The sequence below is a fragment of the Scyliorhinus torazame genome, chromosome 4 (assembly GCF_047496885.1).
Source record: "Scyliorhinus torazame isolate Kashiwa2021f chromosome 4, sScyTor2.1, whole genome shotgun sequence".
Classification (NCBI taxonomy): domain Eukaryota; kingdom Metazoa; phylum Chordata; class Chondrichthyes; order Carcharhiniformes; family Scyliorhinidae; genus Scyliorhinus; species Scyliorhinus torazame.
In genome coordinates this window covers 193,898,326-193,920,977 of record NC_092710.1, presented here as the reverse complement: position 1 = coordinate 193,920,977, position 22,652 = coordinate 193,898,326, and the positions used below count along the sequence as shown (strand labels likewise).

General features: G+C 44.2%; 1 protein-coding gene across 3 annotated transcripts in view; it reads right to left on the bottom strand.

Annotated features, from left to right (window-relative positions):
* Positions 1 to 22,652, bottom strand: part of ccm2 (CCM2 scaffold protein) — a 151,130-nt gene that overhangs the window by 35,330 nt on the left and 93,148 nt on the right. For all 3 annotated transcript variants that reach the window (XM_072499049.1, XM_072499047.1, XM_072499048.1), the window contains 2 exons: positions 16,060 to 16,195; positions 12,082 to 12,136 (listed from right to left, as the gene is read on the bottom strand). In XM_072499049.1, the coding sequence (XP_072355150.1) occupies positions 12,082 to 12,136; positions 16,060 to 16,195 (191 nt within the window). The remainder of the gene's footprint in view (positions 1 to 12,081; positions 12,137 to 16,059; positions 16,196 to 22,652) is intronic.

Here is a 22,652-nt window from a genome sequence, read left to right as displayed (position 1 = left end):
TTCCATTCGGGGCTAGACTCAAAGACCAAAGAGGTGGCAATTCTGGTTAGTCAACGGGTAGCATTCGAGGCAGGGAGTATTGTGGCGGATAAGGGGGCAGGTACATAATGGTGAGTGGCAAGCTGCAGGGGGCCCGGGTGGTGTTAGTGAACGTTTATGCCCTGAACTGGGATGATGCGGACTTCATGAGGCGCATGTTGGGTAAAATCCCAGGCTTGGAGTCAAGTAACTTGATCATGGGGGGGAACTTTAACACGTCCTGGATGCGGCACTGGACCGGTCTAAGTCCAGGTCGGGAAAGAGACCGGCGGCAGCCATGGCCCTGTGGGAGTTCATGGATCAGATGGGGGGAGTGGACCCATGGAGATTCGCGCGGCCAAGGGCGAAGGGGTTCTCCTTTTTCTCCCATGTCCACAAAGTCGACTCGCGGATTGACTTTTTTGTGTTGAGCAGGGCGTTAATCCAGAGGGTGGAGGGGGTCGAGTATTCAGCCATTGCGGTCTCGGACCATGCCCGCACAGGGTGGACTGGTGACTGGGGGCGGAGCGAGGGCAGCGCCCTCTCTGGAGACTGGATGTGGGGCTGCTGGCAGATGAAGAGGTTTGTGGGCGGACAAGGAGGAGCATCCAAAACTGTGTGATAACAAATGACAGGGGAGGCAACAGCAACAACGGTTTGGGAAGCTATGAAGGCGGTTATCAGAGGGGAGTTAATTTCTATTAGGTCCCACAGAGAGAAGAGGGAGAGGCTGGTGGGTGAGATACTGAGAGTAGACAGGAAGTATGCGGAGACCCCCGAGGGGGCTGCTAAAGGAGCGCCGGAGATTGCATGTGGCGTTCGATTTGCTGACCACTGGGAAGGCGGAGGCACAGCAGAGGAAGGTGAAAGGGGCAGTCTACGAGTATGGGGAGAAAGCAAATAGGATGCTGGCGCACCAACTTCGCAGGAGAGAGGCGGCCAGGGAGATCGGGGGAGTGAGGGATAAGGAAGGTAATACGGTGTTGGGCCCAGAGAAGATCAATGAAGTCTTCAAGGAGTTTTATTGCAAGCTGTACGAGTCAGAAACCCCGAGGGGAGGGGAAGGGATGAAGCAATTTATGGATCAATTGAGGTTCCCAAGGGTGGATGAAGATCTGGTGGAGGGAAAGGGGGCCCCGATTGAGTTGGAGGGGATAGTTAAGGGCCTAGCAAGTATGCAGTCGGGCAATCCCCGGGTCCGGACGGTTTCCCTGTAGAATTTTATAAGAAATTCTCGGAGCTACTGAATCCACTCCTGCTAAGAACCTTTAACGAGGCAAAGGAGAGAGAAACCCTCCCGCCGACGATGTCGCAGGCATTGATCTCACTCATTTTGAAGAGGGAGAAGGATCCGCTTCAATGTGGGTCCTACAGGCCGATATCGCTCCTGAATGTGGATGCCAAACTGCTGGCAAGAATTTTGGCAACCAGAATAGAGGACTGCATCCCGGGAGTGATTGAGGAGGATCAGACGGGTTTAGTCAAGGGCAGGCAATTGAACACAAATGTGAGGAGGCTCCTGAATATTATTATGATGCCCACGGAAGGAGGGGACGCAGAAGTATTGGCTGCAATGAATGCAGAGAAGGCCTTTGACAGGGTGGAATGGGAGTACCTGTGGAAGCGTTAGGTAGGTTTGGATTCGGTGAGGGATTCATGGGGTGGATCAAGCTACCGTATCAGGTCCCCGTAGCAAGTGTATCCACGAACCGGCTGAGGTTGGAATATTTTAGATTGCACCGAGGGACGAGGCAGGGGTGCCCCCTACCCCCGCTACTATTTGCCCTGGCAATTGAGCTGTTGGCCATAGCGCTGAGGACTTCAAGGAACTGGAGGGCGCTGGTCCGGGGTGGGGAGGATCACCAGAATTCCCTCTATGCAGACGACCTGCTATTGTATATTTCGGACCTGCTAGAGGGGATGGGGGAGGTCATGCGGATCCTAAGGGACTTTGGGAGCTTCTCGGGGTACAAACTGAACGTGGGGAAAAGTGAGCTGTTTGTAATCCACGCTAGGGGTCAGGAGGAGAGACTGGGAGAGCTCCCGCTCAAGATGGTGGAGTGGAGCTTTCGTTACCTGGGTATACAGGTGGCTAGGAACTGGGATGCCCTACACAGGCTCAATTTATCTCGGCTTGTAGAGCAGATGGAGGGAGACTTTAAAAGGTGGGACATGCTCCCGCTTTCCCTGGCGGGAAGGGTGCAGACTGTGAAGATGACGGTTCTCCCCAGATTCCGGTTCGTTTTTCAGTGCCTTCCCATCTTCATCCCCAAATCCTTCTTCAAGCAGGTGAACAGGATTATCACGGGGTTTGTGTGGGCAAACAAGACCCCGTGAGTTAAAAGACTGTTTTTGGAGCGTAGCAGGGTGGTGGGGGGGGGGGGGGGGGGGGGGTTGGCACTGCCAAACTTCTGTAGCTACTATTGGGTGGCTGATGTGGCTATGATTAGGAAATGGGTAATGGAAGAGGGGGCGGCTAGAGGTGGCGTCATGCAAAGGCACCAGCCTAGGGGCACTAGTAACGGCACCGCTGCCGTTCTCGCCGGCGCGATACACCACAAGCCCGGTGGCGACGGCGGCACTGAGGATCTGGGGTCAGTGGAGAAGGCACAGGAAGGAGGAGGGGGCCTCAGTTTGGACCCCGATACTGAACAACCATAGATTTGCTCCAGCCAAGATAGACGGGGGGGGGGGGGTTCAAGGCTGGCATAGGGCAGGCATTAGAAGGATGGGAGACCTGCTCATAGATGGGACTTTCCCTAGCTTGAAGGCGCTGGAGGAGAAGTTCAGCCTGCCCCCGGGAAATGCCTTGAGACACCTCCAAGTCCGCGACTTTCTCAAAAAACAGGTGGGGACATTTCCGTTGCTACCCCCTCGAAGGATACAGGACAGGGTGGTGTCAGGCATCTGGGTAGGAGAGGGGAAGATGTCGGACATCTACCAAGAGCTGCAGGAAGCAGAGGAAGACTCAGTGGAGGAACTGAAGGACAAGTGTGAGGAGGAGCGAGGTGAGGAGCTAGATGAGGTCCTGTGGGCTGATGCCCTGGGCAGGGCGAATTCTTCCGCATCATGTGCCAGGCTCAGCTTAATTCAGTTTAAGGTGGTACACTGGGTTCACATGACGACGGCGAGAATGAGCAAGTTCTTTGGGGTGGAGAACAGGTGCGTGATGTGTTCAGGGAGTCTGATGAACCATGTCCATATGTTCTGGGCATGCCCAGCGCTCACTGAATTCTGGCAGGGCTTTGCGAGGGCTATGTCCAGGATTTTGGACATGCAGGTGAAGCAGAGTCCAACAATAGCGATCTTTGGGGCGTCAGAGGATCTTGGAGTGCAGGAAGCGAAAGAGGCCGAGGTGTTGGCCTTTGCCTCCCTGGTAGCCCGGAGACGGATCTTGTTAATGTGGAGAGACTCAAAACCCCCGAGTGTTGAGACCTACGTTAGTGACATGGCTGGAGCAAATAAAATTTGCCTTGAGGGTCCTTGCTGGGGTTCTCTCGGCAGTGGCAACCTTTCCTTGACTTTCTAGGTGAGTGGTAAAATGTCAGCAGCAATCGGGGGGGGGGGGGGGCTCAGGTGGGGGAACTGGCTATTTAATGTATATTTTCTTTTTGTATAATGATAACAGCCACATAGTTCTGTTAAATATTTTTCGTTTATTTTTCAGTTATTAGTTCTGTTTGAAAAAAGCTTTAATAAAAACAATTTTAAAAAAATAAGTTTGAAGTGCACGGACCAGCTCTGGAAAACTTCATTCAAACATTGGCTGGCTGGAGCTGTGGTGAAGACTCCCTGAGCTCAGGGAGACTATGCGCCTTTTTTGCAGCACTGGCTGCTGGAAAGCAGGTAAGTTTAAGGGGCCAGTGTAATTGACAGGCCAGGGAGAAGGAAAGTGAATAGTTGGGAGGATGTTGGGAGTCAAAGAGTGAACAGGACATCAGGGGTTTGAGGAGAGGGGCTCCAGACGATCACCAATCAATAATCAATGGTGTACTTACAAACAAGAACCATATGAAGAGCATTGCGATACAGGTCTTATTTTCGCCACTTCCAAATCCAAGAACGGAGGACAAAAGCCCCCTCTCTCTTTTAGGCTATGCGCACTCCCGTTATATTGGATGAATGGGTCACATGGCCCAACCAGCACTCATCTCTTCAAGTGGTCTCGCTTCAACATCCTTCTCCCCTCAAGATCCCTCATTACAGAGAGATACAATTATTAAAAATACAGTCCGTTAAGGGATTTTCTTTATCGTTGGTATAAATTCTGTACCGCTGGTTGTGGGACTCTCCATGGGAGTCGTCACAATTGGACTAGTTTCTCTGTGAGTCAGAGGTCTATAGCACAGAAAAGGCCCTTTGGCCCACTGTGTTTGCACCGGTCAAAAACAACCGAACTATTCTAATCCAATTTTCCAGCACTTGGCCCATAGCCTTGGTAACGCAAGTGCACATCTAAATACTTTCTTCATGTTATGAGGATCTCTGCCTCCACCACCTTTTCAGGCAGCGAGTTCCGGACTCCCACCACCCTCCGGAAGAAACCTTTTCCTCACACGTGGGGCAGCACGGTAGCCTTGTGGATAGCACAATTGCTTCACAGCACCAGGGTCCCAGGTTCGATTCCGGCTTGGGTCACTGTCTGTGCGGAGTCTGCACATCCTCCCAGTGTGTGCACGGGTTTCCTCTGGGTGCTCCGGTTTCCTCCCACAGTCCAAAGATGTGCGGGTTAGGTGGATTGGCCATGATAAATTGCCCTTAGTGTCCAAAATTGCCCTTAGTGTTGGGTGGGGTTACTGGGTTATGGGGATAGGATGGCGGTGTTGACCTTGGGTAGGGTGCTCTTTCCAAGAGCCGGTGCAGACCCGATGGGCCGAATGGCCTCCTTCTGCACTGTAAATTCTATGATGAAAAGTTGTTTCTATGACATCTCCTGCCTCTTGGTCATTGATCCCTCCACCAAGGGGAAACGCTTCTTCCAGTCTACTTTATCTATACCCCACATTTCAATCATATCCTCGCCGCCCCCTCAGTCTCCTCTGCTGCAAGGAAAATAGCCCCAATCTATGCAATCTCCTTTCATAGTTAAAACTCTCCAGCCCAGGCAACATCCTGGTATATCTCCTCTGCACCCTTTCCAGTGTTATCACATCCCTCCTAGAATGTGGATTCCAGAACTGCACACAATACTCTATAGCTGTTCTTAACTCCATGCTTCGGCTAAAGGCAAGCATACCGTATGCCTTCTCAATCACTGTATCCAACTGCTCTGCTACCTTAAGGGACCAGTGTACATGCACACCAAGGTCCCTCTGATCCTTGGTGCTTCCCAGGGTTCTATCATTTATCATGTATTCCCTTACCATATTCGTCCTGCCCAAGTGTATCCGGATTAAATTCCATTTGCCACTGACCAGCCCATCTATAGCCTACTCACTAGTTACCACCTCACCAATTTTCATATCATCCACAAACTTACTGATCAACCTTCCTACATTAATGTCTAAATATTTATATAAACCACAGGCAACAAGAGTCCCAACACTGATCCCTGCAGGACCCCACTGGGCAGACTTCCAGTCAGAAAAACATCCCTCGACTATCACCCCCTGCTTCCTGCCACTCAGCCAATTTCCTTGGATCCAAATTCCTTGGATACCATGGGCTCTTACCTTAGCTATCAGTCTCCCATGTGGGACCTTATCAAAAGCCTTGCTGAAGCCCTTGTAGACTACTGCAAATACATCCTCCACTGCTCGCTCTTCAGCTTCAAAGTTAACAGACCCCGTCCTGCAAGTGGTGGTAAGTTTACTCCCCATGACGGTTGAAGTCGAGGTGTCCACCTCCATTTTTAGTGAGGTTTATTCACTAGCAATACCACGGTTATTGGGGCCACTTTGCCCTCTTCAATGTAGTTTAACATTAACACATTCTGCTCTGACGACAGGCATTCTCCCCCAATCTCTGGACCAACGCAGACTTCCGCCCTCTTCCACAACTGAGCAGGCTGTTTGTTCTTATATCTACGCCTTAAGTGACCTCTTCTACCACACCGGAAACACTTCTCCAGGGTATGCTTTCCCCCCACATCTGAAACACTTCCCTCGTCCAATCTGGACAATGGATATTACTCCTGCAACTCTTCCTGTGTGTACACTCTAGGCATGGCACCCAATCTTTTGATTGATTAGAATCAGAATGCATGTCTTTTCTGCTCTATAATGGCATGCTGATGTTTTTCTCCTCCCAGTCACCAATATCATAAAGGAGACTCCAGATGACAGACAGCAATTATCAACTATTCACTATTTATTTACAAAGAACTACATACTGTTGGATGAATGTCAAAGGATCCATCCAGCACTTGCCCCTTAAATGGGTCCCTTGGCTCTGTCTAGATGGTTACAATAGGTATATAGTTAGAAATGTGTAATTTCCTCTTAATTCTTATCAAATTAACTATTGGTGCAACACTGGTAGAACCATAAATTGTTAGATGGTTACCAGCAAAGGGCAATTGTCCAAGGGAAGTTTGCGCTTCTGGACAATTACTGGCTAAACCTTTACCTGGAAACCTCGGAGGGGGATTCTTCAGTGCACCATTGGCGTATACCCAAATCCAACACTAGAGAGCTAGGAAGTTACGGGCCAATGAGACTCAACAAGGGGTGGCCATAATTGACTTAGCCAGATTTCATTAAAAGTCGAATGGTGCATGAACATTTATCGAAGAATAATCACAATATGACTCAGTTCAACATACTGCACGAAATGAGAAACAATGAGAAGCACAAAACAACCAAGAATCTAGATTTAGGTTCGGTGAGCCAACTTCATGTGATGAGACAGACTGTCTGCAATAAACTGGGAAAATCTGTTACTGGGTAAAACAACGGGAGGTGTTAAAAACAGTGATGTAGAATGTGATACGGAACCAGTTTAAGCCTGAAGGACAGCAGTTCAACCAAAAAGCATGAACTAAAGAGGTAATGCACACATAAGGTTAAGAAAACATTTCCAAAAACACAGATTAGTCTAGCAACTGAAGATGCATAAAGGGTAAATATCAGCAAGACAGCACTATGGAAATAAGCCTGCAAAGGATGTCAAAAATCAACACCATTTTGTTTACAATGATGTTAGGAAAGAGGGTGATCTGGAGCAATGTGGGCCTAAACTGATGAAAATGAAAACAAGGTTGATTATTTGCTTTGTGTTAGTATTTATGATGGAGCAATTGGATAGCATGTCAGTCAGAGAATCAGAATGGTTATACAGCACAGAAGCAATAATTTGGCTCAATGCTCCCATGCTGACACTCTCCAAGTTAGTCCCCTTTCTCGGCCCTTTCCTTGTAGCCATCCATTTTTTTGTTCAGGTGCTCATTTAGCTCCCTTGTAAGTCACAATTTAATCTATCTCCACCACTTAGGAAATGCATTCCAGATCCTAATCACTGGCTGCAAAAACATTTTCCTCATGCCATCTTTGGCTCTTCTGTTGCTCAGCATACAATGAGTGTCCTCTGTTTCTCAATCATTCCACTGACAAGGACAATTTTTCCATCCCCTGTCCAAAACCCTCATGATTTTGAGCACCTATACCAAATCTCAGGTACAACGAAGCTTCTCCAATCTATCCACTTAACTGCAGTCCCACATCTCTAGAACGATTCACGCAAATCTTTTCTGCATTCATTCTGAAGGTTCGGTGTCCAGAATTGGACACAACACTAGTTTGATCTCAACCGGAGTTAAGAGTCACTCATTAAGGCACAGAAAGGGAGCAATTCAGCCCATTGAGGTCATGTCAGCTCATGTAGAGCTATTGTGCCAGTCCTATTCACCAGCACTAACCTTGTATATTTCCCTCAAGTGCCCATCCAATCTCCTTTTAAAATCATTTGTCACTGCTTCCAATATCTCGAGGCGCAGACTTCCAGTTTACCACTGTTGGCTGCATAAACACAACTTCTTCACATCCGCACTGCATCCCTGCCCAAGACCTTAAATCTCAGGCCCCTAGCCCTTGTCCCAACAGCTAATAGAAACAGCTTTTCCTTTTCTATCTTAACCTGTAAATCTTGTACACCTCTAATCAAATTTACCCTCCATCTCCTTTGCTCCAAGGGAAACAATCGCAGCTTTTCTACCATTTTAACCTGAAGGTCAAAGCCCTTCATCAAACCCTTACCTTCTTCCTAACATGTGACACAAATTGGACACAATATTCTAGCTGTGGCCTAACGAGTGCTTTAGAAATATTCAGCATAATTTCCTCGTCTTTGTGCTCGTTATATCTCAGGTTGGCAAGATGCAAGAAAGATGCAAATGTCATAGGGATGACTCCTGGAGCTTCAATTATTTACAATCCATATTAATGACACTGATTATAGGATTGATTGCATGTCTACCATATTCGCTGATCTTACAACACCAGGTTCAAGACCAACAGGTTTGTTTTGAATCACTAGCTTTCGAAGCACAGCTCCTTCCCCAGGTGTTCCGAAAGCTAGTGATTTGAAACAAACCTCTTTGACTTTAACCTGGTATTGCAAGACTTGTTACTGTGCTCACCCCAGTCCAAGGCTGGCATCGCCACATCATATATGCTGATGACACAAAGGTATATAGGAAAGTAAGTTGTGAAGAGGACACAAAGCATCTGCAAAGGGATAAAGATAGCTTTAAGCGAGAGGGCAAAGATCTGGCAGATGAAGTATCATGTGGGAAATTGTGAACTTATGCTATTTTGTTATTCCTACCAAGTGGATATTATTTAAATGGGGAGAGACTACAGAACTGAGATACAAAGGGATCTAGATGTCGTGGTACATGAATTACAAATAGTTAGCATGCAAGCATATTAAGTGAATAGGAAAGCAAATGGAATGTTGCTGTTTATTGCAAAGGTATTGGGAATATAAAGGTAGAGAGGTTTTGCTACAGTTGTATAGGGTATTGGTGAGATTACATCTTGAGTATTGTGTACAGTTTGGTCTCCTTATTTAAGGATATACAGAACAGAAACAGTCAGAGAAATAAAAATTCCAAAGGGAGGATCACCAGTGGGTAACTAAAAATATATCAAACGTCAAGAAAAAGCATATAGTTGTGCAAAGATGGTGGTGGGTCAGAGATTGGACAGAATATTAAAAAACAGCAAGGAATGATAAAGATTCATAAGGAAAAAATTAATAAGGAAAAAATTAGAGTACGAGCGAAAGCTAGAACTATAAAGACAAATAGTAAACATAGATAATTAAAAAAGAAAAGTTAACAAAGTGAGGATTGATCCTATAACTATGTAAAGTTAAAGCACATGGGATTGCGGGTAGTGTCTTGAGATAGATAGAAAGCTGGTTAGCAGGCAGGAAGGACAAAGTTGGAATAAATGGGTCCTTTTACGATTGGCAGGCAGTGACTAGTGGGGTACCTGTGCTAGGACCCCAACTGTTCACATTATATTGTCATGAGAATGTCGCTTTAAGAATGGTTTGGCTGATCATGTTACTGCAGTGATGTCAGAGTGTGGGTGGAGCTGAGCTCTGGTTCTGCTTTTTAATTTCACTTTGAGAAAAGCTTGGGTGTGTCTGTGTCTTTTTGGTTTCGTTTTTCAGTGTGTTGGAGCTGAAGTCAGTCAAAGCAGCTGTACTGTTGAGCTCTCTGCCATGAAAACACTATCTCTGGATCATTTGGTGAATTCAGAATTATAAATGTTCTCAGTAGTGAATGTAAACCCTGATGTGCTCCTGTTTAAAGGCTTAAGTCAAGTCTTCTGGGTGTTAAAAGGACAGCTTACAGATTACTTAAGTGTTGTATTCTTTGGGGGGGTGTATTTGATTTACTGGTTGCTAAGATGTTCACTGTTTGTTTTAGAAAGGTTAATTTGAGTTAATAGAATAAACATTGTTTTGCTGTTTTAAAAAATACTTGTCCATTTCTGGAGTACCACACTTGTAGAGTGGGCCCTGTGCTCCCCATACCACAATCTATTAAAAGTTGTGGGTCAGGTGAACTCCATGATACACTTTCGGGTTCTCTAAACCCTGGCCCATAACAATATATTAAGGATTTGGACGAGGGAACTAAATATAGTACCTTCAAATTTGCAGATGATACAAAGTTGGGTGGGAGGGTAAATTGTGAGGAGGATGCAGAGATGCTTCAGCTGGGTTTGGATAAACTGAGTGGGCATATGTAGTATAATGTGGATAAATGTGAGATTATCCATTTCCAAAAGGCAGATTATGTGAATGGGTGTAAATGGAGAGAGGTGGATACTTGGTGTACTCATGCATCAAGTGCACAAATACAGCAGGCAGTAAAAAAAAAAAAAAAATTGTATGCGAGCCTTCATAAGCGAGGATTTGAGCACAGGGATGTTTACAGCAATTGTATGGGCCTTTGGTGAGGCCATACCTGTAGTATTGTATGCTGTTTTGGTGTCCTTATCTGAGAAAGGATGTTATTGCTGGGCCCTTCTGAGTAATCACCAAGAAGGTCCAATAGAAAGTGAATCTGGGCAGTTAATGGAAGAAAATAAAGAGATGGCAAATGAATTGAATAGGTATACTGCATCAGTCTTCACTATAGAGGATATAAGCCACAGCCAAGAAACAGCTGTAAATGAAGAATTGGGAGGGAGGAAGAAAGCACCAGGAAGTGATGCTCAAGTGGTTGGAACAGGGTTGACATGCCTAGGTTCTGATTGATTTCAAGAAAGTGGCTAAGGAGAGAGTTGATCTATTGGTTTTAGTTTTCCAGAATTCATAGATTCCAGGAAGATCCCATTAGATTGAAAAATCGTTGAAGTAAGCATTTTATTCAAAAAAAGGAGAGAAAGCATGAAACTACAGGCCAGTTTGAGGGATGACGACAAGTCCTCCGCTATCGTCATCCATATGTCCTTTAGTAACCTGGATGCAAGCCATCTGGACCAGGTGACGTATTCACCAAGCAAAGCCAGGCTTTCCAATACATCCTGCTCATAACTTTTCACCTCATCCTTCATCTCTTAATATCTCCGCTTCTGATATTTTGTCAGCTTCTTGGTAAACACTGTGCCTCTAAGTGTGTATTACCTTTATTGTCGCGAATACAACCTACCCAGTCTCTTACTATACGTTTACTATTCACATGCTTGAGTAGAGGGTGAAAATGCCACGTTTTATAAAGTCCATCATGACTTTTGCTTGTATGCATTTATGCCTCTATACATAAAAGCCCAGAAACCTGCATGCTTTTTAAAATCACTTCCTCAATCAGTTCTGTCAACTTCAACAATATTAACTAAATATATTGAGATATGGTGCAACGCCAGATATATGGTGTTAGGTCACATATCAACTACAGTCCCATTGAACAGGCTCAAGGAGCTAAATGATTTATTCCTACCCCTTTGTTCCTACAAAGCACAAATAGAGCTGGCACAAACACAATGGGCCAGAAGACTTCTTGTACTGTCATTCTATGATTTTTTTGGGGTGTTGTGGGGGAGAATTTAGCAGGTACACTGACTATGTATTTGGGACCAGATCCAGAGCAGGCTGTTGTTTGGACATACTTAAGAATATCTTACTACATGACCCTTTAAAGTTGAGCTATCACAGTTATTAGTGTTCAAGCAAATTGCAGCACTCCTACAATGGTCACTTATACAACACAGACCAGCAAATGAACATGCATGAATCATTTATATAGCCTTTACCAACGGTGTGTTGGAGGTGCAAGGGAAAAGGGGGCAATATACTTCCAACAAAATCGTAGTGGGTAACCCAAAATGCCTCACTTGTTTTTTTTAAGAGCAAGCACAAAAACCCTTTATCAAAACAGCTATATTTTCATGTTCGAACAGAATGAATCAGATTAAATCTTAAAAGCTCATTTTCTACTCCGGTAAAAGAACAGCTTGAATTTAATTATTGCTCATGTTCAGTCTGGTTGAATACTCTTAATCATGTCAAGTACCCATTGATCATTATAACAACAGCACTTTTAATATTAAAAAAAACTTAGTTCCCACAATACAGAGTGTTCAAAGAGAGCTACAATAAGATACTTACAAGTTACTAATTTCTGCATCATACGGTTCCTTAACGTCCGCTTTACTGGAATCATCTGTTTTCAAAAAAAAAAACATTAAAACAAGAGTGCAAATGTAAACTTCAAATCTTAGGGTGAGAAATGTAATCAAAGCTTCTTCTTTCACCAAGTGGGTAAAGGCATCATTTGGCATTGTACTCAGACATGACACCACTCAACAGACAGAAAAGTAGGCTAGAATGATAAATTTAAATTGGTGAAATGACAAGTTAAAAATATCAAACAACAGCTTTATACAATGATAAACGTCTGGCATAAAATGCTGAATAGGGCAGAACTGGCAGTATACTTGTTCCTGCAAGTATGATGCTGGGGTACGGAGCTGAGGGCCAAATGTCCTTTTTTTCTTCACCTTTAGACTTGTTCCAGGTTCCCACTGTGGATTATGTTGGATTAGTTATTACCAGAGGGTGGATTTGGCATTAACACCCTCGAAAAGGGTAGGAGCGGGATGGAAGAAATGGAGGATTAAAAAAGGCACAAGACACAGCCCAAGCTACCTCTCAACTGTTCTCTAGAAACTTGATCCCTACACTGGAAGGTTGAGAGAAGATTAATGGATGGGAGATATTTTTGATTAGGGAGAGAGAAACTGCTCTGTTAGTTAGTGAGTAAGAGGGTTACGGATCTAATTTTTTTATTGTTAAAATATGGACACTTCCACGAACGCTTCAGCTGCCGCATCCCATGATGCTCTTTTATTTAAAAATCAGAAGACATGGGGAAAGGGCAAAGGAATGGGACAAAGAAAGATCTTTCAGAGAACTTGCAGAGTTGTCCGGGGCCTAATAGCTGACTTTGTTGTTTACACTTAGTGATCCCAGTGAAATATTAGGGGCGTCTGGTGAGGGCAGACTGAGCGATGACCCCATTGTTGAAAACTGTGACATCGATGTTTAGGTTTTCCAAGTTTGACTACTACATTTAAAAAGAGAGATATTCAATCACTTCAAAGCTATGAGTTGTGTTTCTGGCACTGCTTTTGTTAAGGATTTCCAAGTTTTAGGGTCATGTTAAACTTTGGTTTAGGGCCTGCATCATGTCCCCCAAAGAAGAAGGATTTGTACAAGGCTTGAGGTTATATGGCAGACAGCCTGGTGACTAGCTAGCTCTGCACAGGGTAGAGATTGAACTAGTGCCTCTGTGCTGGTGCATTTACTCATTTAGCCATCAGGTAGTTACCAGTTCAGTTTGTTTACATGCATCACCCAAAAGAAAAACTTTAGACCTCAAAAAGAATGACGGTGTATCGCAAAACAAATAAATACTCGTGACAAAGGTTACAATTTCACTTTAACTAACTGACTATCTTTGGTGGATAATTCTCCAACTAACAGAAAGCAATGAGTGGGGATAAATGGGTGTTTTCTGGTTGACGATCAGTGGCTAGTGGTGTGCCTCAGGAATTAGTGATGGGACTGCAATGGTTTACAAATTACATAGATGATTTGGAGTTGGGGACCAATTGTAATGTGTCAAAGTTCACAGATGACATTAAGATGAGTGGTAGTGCAAGTGTCCAGAGGACATGGAAAGTCGGCGGAGGGATACGGATAGTTTGAGTGAGTGGGCAAGGGTCTGGCCGATGGAGGTACACTGTTGGTAAATGTGAGGTCATCCATTTTAGTAGGAATAAGAGCAAAATGGAATATTATTTAAATGGTAAATAATTGCAGCAAGCTGCTATGCAGAGGGACCTGGGTGTCCTTGTGCATGAATCGCAAATAGTTGGTTTGCAGGTGCAGCAGGTCATTAGGAAGACAAACGGACTTTTGTCCTTCATTGCTGGAGGGATGGAGTTTAAAAACAGGGAGGTTATGTTGCAGCTGTATAGGGTGCTGGTGAGGCCACACCTGGAGTACCTCCATCGGCCAGGTTTGGTCTCCTTAATAGAGTACGGATATACTGGCACTGGGGGGGGGGGGGGGGGGGGGGGAGATTCACTCAGTTGATTCTGGAGTTGAAAGGATTGGCTCACGAGGAGAGACTATACGCATTGGAATTTTGAAGTACGAGGGGGGAATTTTATAGAAACATGTAAAATTATGAAGGGAATAGATAAGATAGAAGCAGTGAGCTTGTGTCGATTGGCAGGTGAAATTAAAACTAGGGTGAAACTAAAACGAGGAGGCAAAGCCTCAAAATAAGGCAGTGCAGATTTAGGACTGAGTTGAGCAGGAGCTTCTTCACCCAAAGGGTCGTGAATCAGTGGAATTCACCGCCCAGAGAAGCAGTTGAGGCTACCTCGTTGAATGTTTTTTTTTTTTTTCTTTATATATTTTGAGTACCCAATGCATTTTTTTTCCAATTAAGGGACAATTTTAGCATGGCCAATCCACCTACCCTGCACATTTTTTAGGTTGTGGGGGCGAAACCCACGCAAACACGGGGAGAATGTGCAAACTCCACACGGGCAGTGACCCAGAGCCGGATCGAACCTGGGACCTCGGCGCCGTGAGGCAGCAGGGCTAACCTACTGCGCCACTGTGCTGCCCAACGTTGAATGTTTTTAAGGCAAAGATAGATTTTTGAACAGTAAAGGAATTAAGGGCCATGGTGAATTGGCGGGTAAGTGGAGCTGAGTCCGCAAAAAAGATCAGCCATCATCTTTTTGAATGGCGGAGCAGGCTGACGGGGCCGAGTGGCCTACTCCTGCTTCTAATTCTTATGTTCATATGCTCAATGGAAGGAATCAGTTTTTGAAAACATGAGAATATATTACAGCAAGAGATAAAATAATTTGAAGACTGCAGCTCCAGTATTACTCCGCTAAAATCTGAATAAAAACCTGTGGAGTCACTATACATTTAAAACTTTTCTTTGTCTCTCATCCCATCATTCTGCCCATTGATTTCATTTCAAGTACCAGATTTGACATTTAATTATTATAACTTCCACTTAACTTTACACCACGAAGAATTGTTAAACACAGTTGTTTATCCTGTTCACGGGGTACAGGTTCAAGTTCAAAATTCCCCCCAAAATGTCTGTTGGTACATGTGAGATTAATGGCTGGTGCTGTTTTGAAAAAAAAAAAAAAATTTAAAGTATCCAATTATTTTTTATCCAATTAAAGAGCAATTTAGCGTTGCCGATCCACCTACACTGCACATCTTTGGGTTCATCATAGATCATAGAATTTACAGTGCAGGAGGCCATTCGGCCCATCGAGTCTGCAGCGGCTCTTGGAAAGAGCACCCTACCCAAGGTCAACACCTCTACCCTATCCCCATAACCCCACCCAACACGAAGGGCAATTTTGGACACGAAGGGCAATTGATCATGGCCAATCCACCTAACCTGCACATCTTTGGACTGTGGGAGGAAACCGGAGCACCCAGAGGAACCCCACGCACACACGGGGAGGATGTGCAGACTCCGCAGTGACCCAAGCCGGAATCGAACCTGGGACCCTGGAGCTGTGAAGCAATTGTGCTATCCACAATGCTACCGTGCTGGGTTGTGGAGGATAGACCCACGCAGACACGGGCAGTGACCCAGGGCCAGGATCGAACCCAGGTCGGCGGCGCCGTGAGGCAGCAGTGCCAACTACTACACCACTGGTGCTGTTTGCCATGAACCACAAAATCCAGTCCATTTATCCAATTATAGATACAAAGAGGTAAGGCCAAATATACAGATTACTATAGAGTAAATCTTTTTTGTCTCTACTTTTCTACAAATTTAAATAAATTCAATATTTAAATCCAGCTCCCCAGTTGGGTTTGAATACATCCAGCCACCAAAACTGGAACATTGCATTGCAAATCTGTGCAATTGGATCAAGATCAGAAATCAGAAATAAATGAATGGCCATAATTTGATGCTGACCACACTGATAGTTGGACAGTACGAAAAACTCGGACAAATGTAGAATTAAATTGAGATCTTAGCGAAATAATTTAATGCCAAATAATTTAGTATTCATCAACACCTACCACTGTATATAGACATGTGCTTAGTTGGGGTAGAAGCACCATCAAATATTGCTCTATCCAAAAAATCTATTGTGGACTCTGTGTAAACAACTTGGAAGACTTGACTGAGAAGAGAACAAAGTTCTTCTGCAGCTGCCTAGAGGAAAACATATATAAAATTAAATGGATATATTCTCAAGTAATTAAAATAAAATGTAATAACGATCAAGGGAACAAAAAAATGTATGTTTCTTACAGCACAATGCAGCCTCATTCTTAATACTGCTTGGAAGACCTTTCCGGAAGAGAAACATTTACGTTTATATTTTAAGTATACAGAAAACTAGGACTAGGCAAGAGCGATAAGGCTCATGAGTTTCTCAGACTGAATGCTAGATTTTTTGGATAATAAAGGCAAGCAAGAGATTTGGGCATGGCACAGAAGATGCAGATCAGCCATGCCCTTATGAATAGCCATGATGTGGAGATGCCGGCGTTGGACTGGGGTGAGCACAGTAAGAAGTCTTACAACACCAGGTTAAAGTCCAACAGGTTTGTTTCGATGTCACTAGCTTTCGGAGCGCTGCTCCTTCCTCAGGTGAATGAAGAGGTCTGTTCCAGAAACATATATATATATATATATATATATATATATATATATAGACAGATTCAAAGATGCCAGACAATGCTTGGAATGCGAGCATTAGCAGGTGATTAAATCTTTACAGATCCAGAGATGGCGTAACCCCAGGTTAAAGAGGTGTGAATTGTACCAAGCCAGGACAGTTGGTAGGATTTCGCAGGCCAGATGGTGGGGGATGAATGTAATGCGACATGAATCCCAGGTCCCGGTTGAGGTCGCACTCGTGTGCGGAACTTGGCTATAAGCTTCTGCTGGCGATTCTGCGTTGTCGCGCGTCCTGAAGGCCGCCTTGGAGAACGCTTACCCGGAGATCAGAGGCTGAATGGCCTAACACTGCTCAATTTTTATGTTATATATATTTTGCAGGCTTTGGTTTCAGGAAGACCATCAACACTTCCATTGGCTTAAACATTTTAACTTTGTTAGAAGTATCTAAAATTTGGCACTTGTTCAGTGGGGGGTGGAATTATTAATGCTGGGCAATGGAACCCTTTCCATCGCAGGCATCCAACATCAACATGGAATATACATCTTGCAGTGGTGCTTCAAGGAAGAGTAAATCTCTTCTGCCACATATTGACTTCAAAAAGCCCACATTACCACTAGAAACTGGGTTGAGCCTGCCGAAATTAAATTTCACATCAAACCTTATAGCCAAAGATAGTCTTGCATACAAACACTGGGATTTGAACTCATCTCCATAGACACAAGTGTTTCAGCAGTAATTTTATTAAAACTTACATTAATAGTAGAAAATATATTCTGGACAGTAACAAATACTTACCCAGCACAGTTTTCTGAAGCTTAGCAACAAATTATTCAATCAGGCTAACAGCCTCAGGTTGTACACATTGTTAATTAACTTCACTAACCAATAAACTTGCCGCTGCAGACGACAAACTTCTGGAAGTTGCCAGAAGTTATCTTTGTAGTATATTTTAGATGGTTGTGAAACGGGGAATGTTGGTCCAAAGGGAAAATGTAAATCTTAATTAAGTTGCGTCTTTTCCCCCCATCAAGTTGGGTTGCACATATATGAAGGATGAAGAAATATCCCCTCATTCCATGTGCAATCATATTAAAGTGACAAAATCAGAGTAATGGGAGTCTCCTAAAATGAAACTTTAATATCAACCAACAGGACAACTGTCAGACATTAACCTATGCAGATGCCAAGCCCAATCAGAATTTATCAATATAATGCCACATGATGGCACCGCAGGTGTAACCTGAGCCAGTTGTAGATAGGGTGGGATAAAACATTTAAATACCAGATCGTTCATAGCACAGCACAATTCCCTGGGGCAAGTTAGCGCTCCTGGACAATTGCCATGCAAATGCTTACCTGGAAAGTTCCAAGAGGGATTCTCCAGCGGATCTTTGGGCCACCCCCCAAATCTGACGCAGGGGCGCTTGGAAGTTACGGCCCAAAATGTTTTATAGCCAATTATTACTTTTGAAGTGATCTCCGGCAGGATGAGTTTTTCCTGGATTGTAGGTTCCAGATCCCACGGTAGTGAGAGGTCAGGATAGTACGTAGGTGGCCATCTATAATGCAGGTTGCAACAGGACTCTTTGGAGACTGGATGGGCACTTGGAAGGAAATAAACCTGCAGGGTTATGAGTCGGACTGGCTGGAGTGCCCCAACAGGACACATGTTGGACTTGATGGACCGAATTGGCCTCAAGATACAAAAAAACATTCTTGTAATAGCTGTAAATCAAGAGGTGGAAGAGAGAGAGGGGAACTTGGCAAAACTATGAATCACTAGGGAAGCAGTACCGAGCAAACTGATGGAACTACGGGCTGACAAGTCTCCGGATCCTGATAAACGTCATCTTAGGATCTTAAAACAGAGGTGGCTAATCAGGTAGAAGATTTTGTGGTTATTAACTTTCCAAAACTTACTGATTTTGGAAAGGTTCCATCAGTCTGCAAAGTAGCATACGTGACCCCTCTATTCAAGAAGGTAGGGAGGTAGAAATCAGGAAACTATAGACAAGTCAGCTTGGCATCTATCATTGGGAAGGTGGTAGAATTGATCATTAAGGAGGCAACAGCTGGGCACTGAGGACAAATTCCAAACAATCAGGAAGAGTCAGCATGACTTGGCATAAGGAAATTGTGTTCTGAGAAACAAGTTTTAGTGAGGAGCTGAAGGGAATTAGTATTAATAGAGAAATGGTCTTGGGGAAATTAATGGGGCTGAAGGCAGATAAATCTCCAGGGCCTGATAATGGTTATCCCAGAGTACTTTAGGATGCAAGTACTAGAAACAATAGATCCATTGGCAGTCATGTTCCAAATATCTTTGGACTCTAGAGTGGTTCCTACAGATTGGAGGATAGCTAATATAACCCGCTATTCAAAAAGGGAGGCAAGAGAGAAAATTATAGACCAGTGAGCTTAATGTCGGTAGTAGGAGAGTTCCTAGAGTCCATAATCAAGGGTTTCATAACACAGCATTTGGAAAGCAGTGGTATAATCAGACTAAGTCAGCATGGATTTATGAAAGGGAAATCATGCTTGTTAAATTTACTGGAATTCTTGGAAGAGGTAACTAGTAGAGTTGACCAGGGAGACACGGTGGATGTGGTTTATTTGGCCTTTCAGATAGCTTTCAACAAGGTCTCACACAGAAAATTAAAAGTTAAAGTGTATGGGACTGCGGGTAGCGTCTTGAGATGGATAGAAAGCTGGTTAGCAGACAGGAATCTAAAGTGGGAATAAATAAGTATTTTTCTGATTGGCAGGCAACGGCTAGTGGGGTACCAAAGGATGTGTGTTTGGACCCTAACTATTCACATTATATATTAAATATTTGGATGAGGGAACTAAATGTAGTATCTCCAAATATCCAGATGACACAAAGTTGGGTGGGAGGGTGAGCTGTGAGGAGGATGCAGAAATGCTTCAGCGGAGTTTAAGCAGGCTGAGTCAGCATATGCAGTATAATGTGGACAAATGGGAGGTTATCCACTTCGATAGCAAAACTAGGAAAGCAGACTATTTGAATGGGTGTAAATTGAGAGGTGTATACTCAAGTGGTGTCCTTGGGCATTAGTCGCTGAAAGCAAGCACGCAGGTGCAGCAGGCAGTAGAGAAGGCAAATGGTATGTTGGCCTTCATAGCGAGATGATTGGAGTATAGGAAGAGAAATGTTTTATTGTAATTTTGGTCAGGCCACACCTGGAGTATTGCTTGCAGTTTTGGTGTTCTTATCAGAGGAAGGATATTCTTGCTATGGAGAGTGCAGCAAAGGTTTTACCAGGCTGATTCCTGGGATGGCGGGACTGTCAAATGAGGAGAGACTATGTTGGTTAGGATTATATTCATTGATGTTTAGAAGAGCGAGAGAAGATCTCATAGAAACTTATAAAATTCTAACAGGATTAGTCAGGGTAGATTCAAAAAGAATGTTCCCCATGGTGGGGGAGTCCAGAACTAGAGGGCCGCAGTTTGAGGATAAGGGCTGATTTTAGGACTGAGACGAGGAGAAAAGTCTTCACCAAGAGTGGTGAATCTGTGAAATTCTCTGCCACAAAAAGTAGCTGAGGCGAAAACGTTGTATAATTTGAAGAATGAATTAAATATAGGTCTTGGGGTTAAAGGAATCAAGGGTTAAAGGTGAAGGCAGAAAGAAAAGAGATCTTTGAAAGAGTAACACACCCTCTATTAAAAAAAGAGGGACCTATAGATGGATTGCGCTTGGATTTCCAGAAGGTATTTGGCAAGATGCCATGGTTATAGTGAAAAATAAATGCTCATGGTGGAGGGGATAATATATTGGCATGGATAGAAGATTGATCAGCTGACTGTAAACAAAAAAAAACAGCATGCATAAATGAGCCCTTTTCTGATTGGCAGGATGTGATGAGTGGAGTTCCAAAGGGGTCTGTGCTGGGGCCTCAATTTACAATTAATATCAATAACTTGGATGAGGTGAGCGAAGGCATGGTAGGAAAATGGCAAAGATAGGTAAGAAAGTTTGTGAAAAGGTCCTAAGGAGATTGCAGGTGGATACATAGGTTGAGAAAGTGGGCAAAAATCTGGCAGATGGAGTATGATGTGGAAAATGTGAAGTTGTTCACTTTGGCAGGAAGAATAAAAAAGCAGAGCATTAAACGGAGAACGACTGCAGAATTGAGATACAGAGATCTAGTTGTTCTAGTGCACGAGTCACAAAAAATTAGTATGCAGGTATGACAAGCAATTAAGGGGCAGCACGGTGACACAGTGGTTAGCCCTGCAGCCTCATGGCGCTGAGGTCCCAGGTTCGATACCTGCTCTGGGTCAATGTCCGTGTGGTGTTTGCACATTCTCCCAGTGTTTGTGTGGGGTTCGCCCTCACAACCCATAGATGGGCAGGCTAGAACATAGAACATAGAACATAGAAAATACAGCACAGAACAGGCCCTTCGGCCCACAATGTTGTGCCGAACCTTTGTCCCAGATTAATCATAGATTATCATTGAATTTACAGTGCAGAAGGAGGCCATTCGGCCCCCCGAGTCTGCACCAGCTCTTGGAAAGAGCACCCTACCCAAACTCAACACCTCCACCCAACACCAAGGGCAATTTGGACATTAAGGGCAATTTATCATTGGCCAATTCACCTAACCCGCACATCTTTGGACTGTGGGAGGAAACCGGAGCACCCGGAGGAAACCCACACAGACACGGGGAGGTGGATTGATCACGCTAAATAAGAACTTAAGAACTAGGAGCAGGAGTAGGCCATCTGGCCCCTCGAGCCTGCTCCACCATTCAATGAGATCATGGCTGATCTTTTGTGGACTCAGCTTCACTTTCCGGCCCAAACACCATAAACCTTTATTCCCTTTATTCTTCAAAAAACTATCTATCTTTATCTTAAAAACATTTAATGAAGGAGCCTCTACTGCTTCACTGGGCAAGGAATTCCATAAATTCACAACCCTTTGGGTGAAGAAGTTTCTCCTAAACTCAGTCCTAAATCTACTTCCCCTTATTTTGAGGCTATGCCCCCTAGTTCTGCTTTCACCCACCAGTGGAAACAACCTGCCCGCATATATCCTGTCTATTCTCTTCATAATCTTATATGTTTCTATAAGATCCCCCCTCATCCTTCTAAATTCCAACGAGTACAGTCCCAGTCTACTCAACCTCTCCTCGTAATCCAACCCCTTCAGCTCTGGGATTAACCTAGTGAATCTCCTCTGCACACCCTCCAGTGCCAGTACGTCCTTTCTCAAGTAAGGAGACCAAAACTGAACACTACTCCAGGTGTGGCCTCACTAACACCTTATACAATTGCAGCATAATCTGCCTAGTCTTAAACTCCATCCCTCTAGCAATGAAGGACAAAATTCCATTTGCCTTCTTAATCACCTGTTGCACCTGTAAACCAACTTTTTGCGACTCATGCACTAGCACACCCAGGTCTCTCTGCACAGCAGCATATTTTAATATTTTATCATTTAAATAATAATCCCTTTTGCTATTATTCCTACCAAAATGGATAACCTCATTTGTCAACATTGTATTCCATCTGCCAGACCCTAGCCCATTCACTTAGCCTATCCAAATCCCTCTGCAGACTTCCAGTATCCTCTGCACTTTTTGCTTTACCACTCATCTTCGTGTCGGCTGCAAACTTGGACACATTGCCCTTGGTCCCCAACTCCAAATCATCTATGTAAATTGTGAACAGTTGTGGGCCCAACACTGATCCCTGAGGGACACCACTAGCTACTGATTGCCAACCAGAGAAACACCCATTAATCCCCACTCTTTGCTTTCTATTAATTAACCAATCCTCGATCAATGCTACTACTTTCCCCTTAATGCCATGCATCTTTATCTTATGCAGCAACCTTTTGTGTGGCACCTTGTCAAAGGCTTTCTGGAAATCCAGATATACCACATCCATTGGCTCCCCGTTATCTACCGCACTGTTAATGCCCTCAAAAAATTCCACTAAATTAGTTA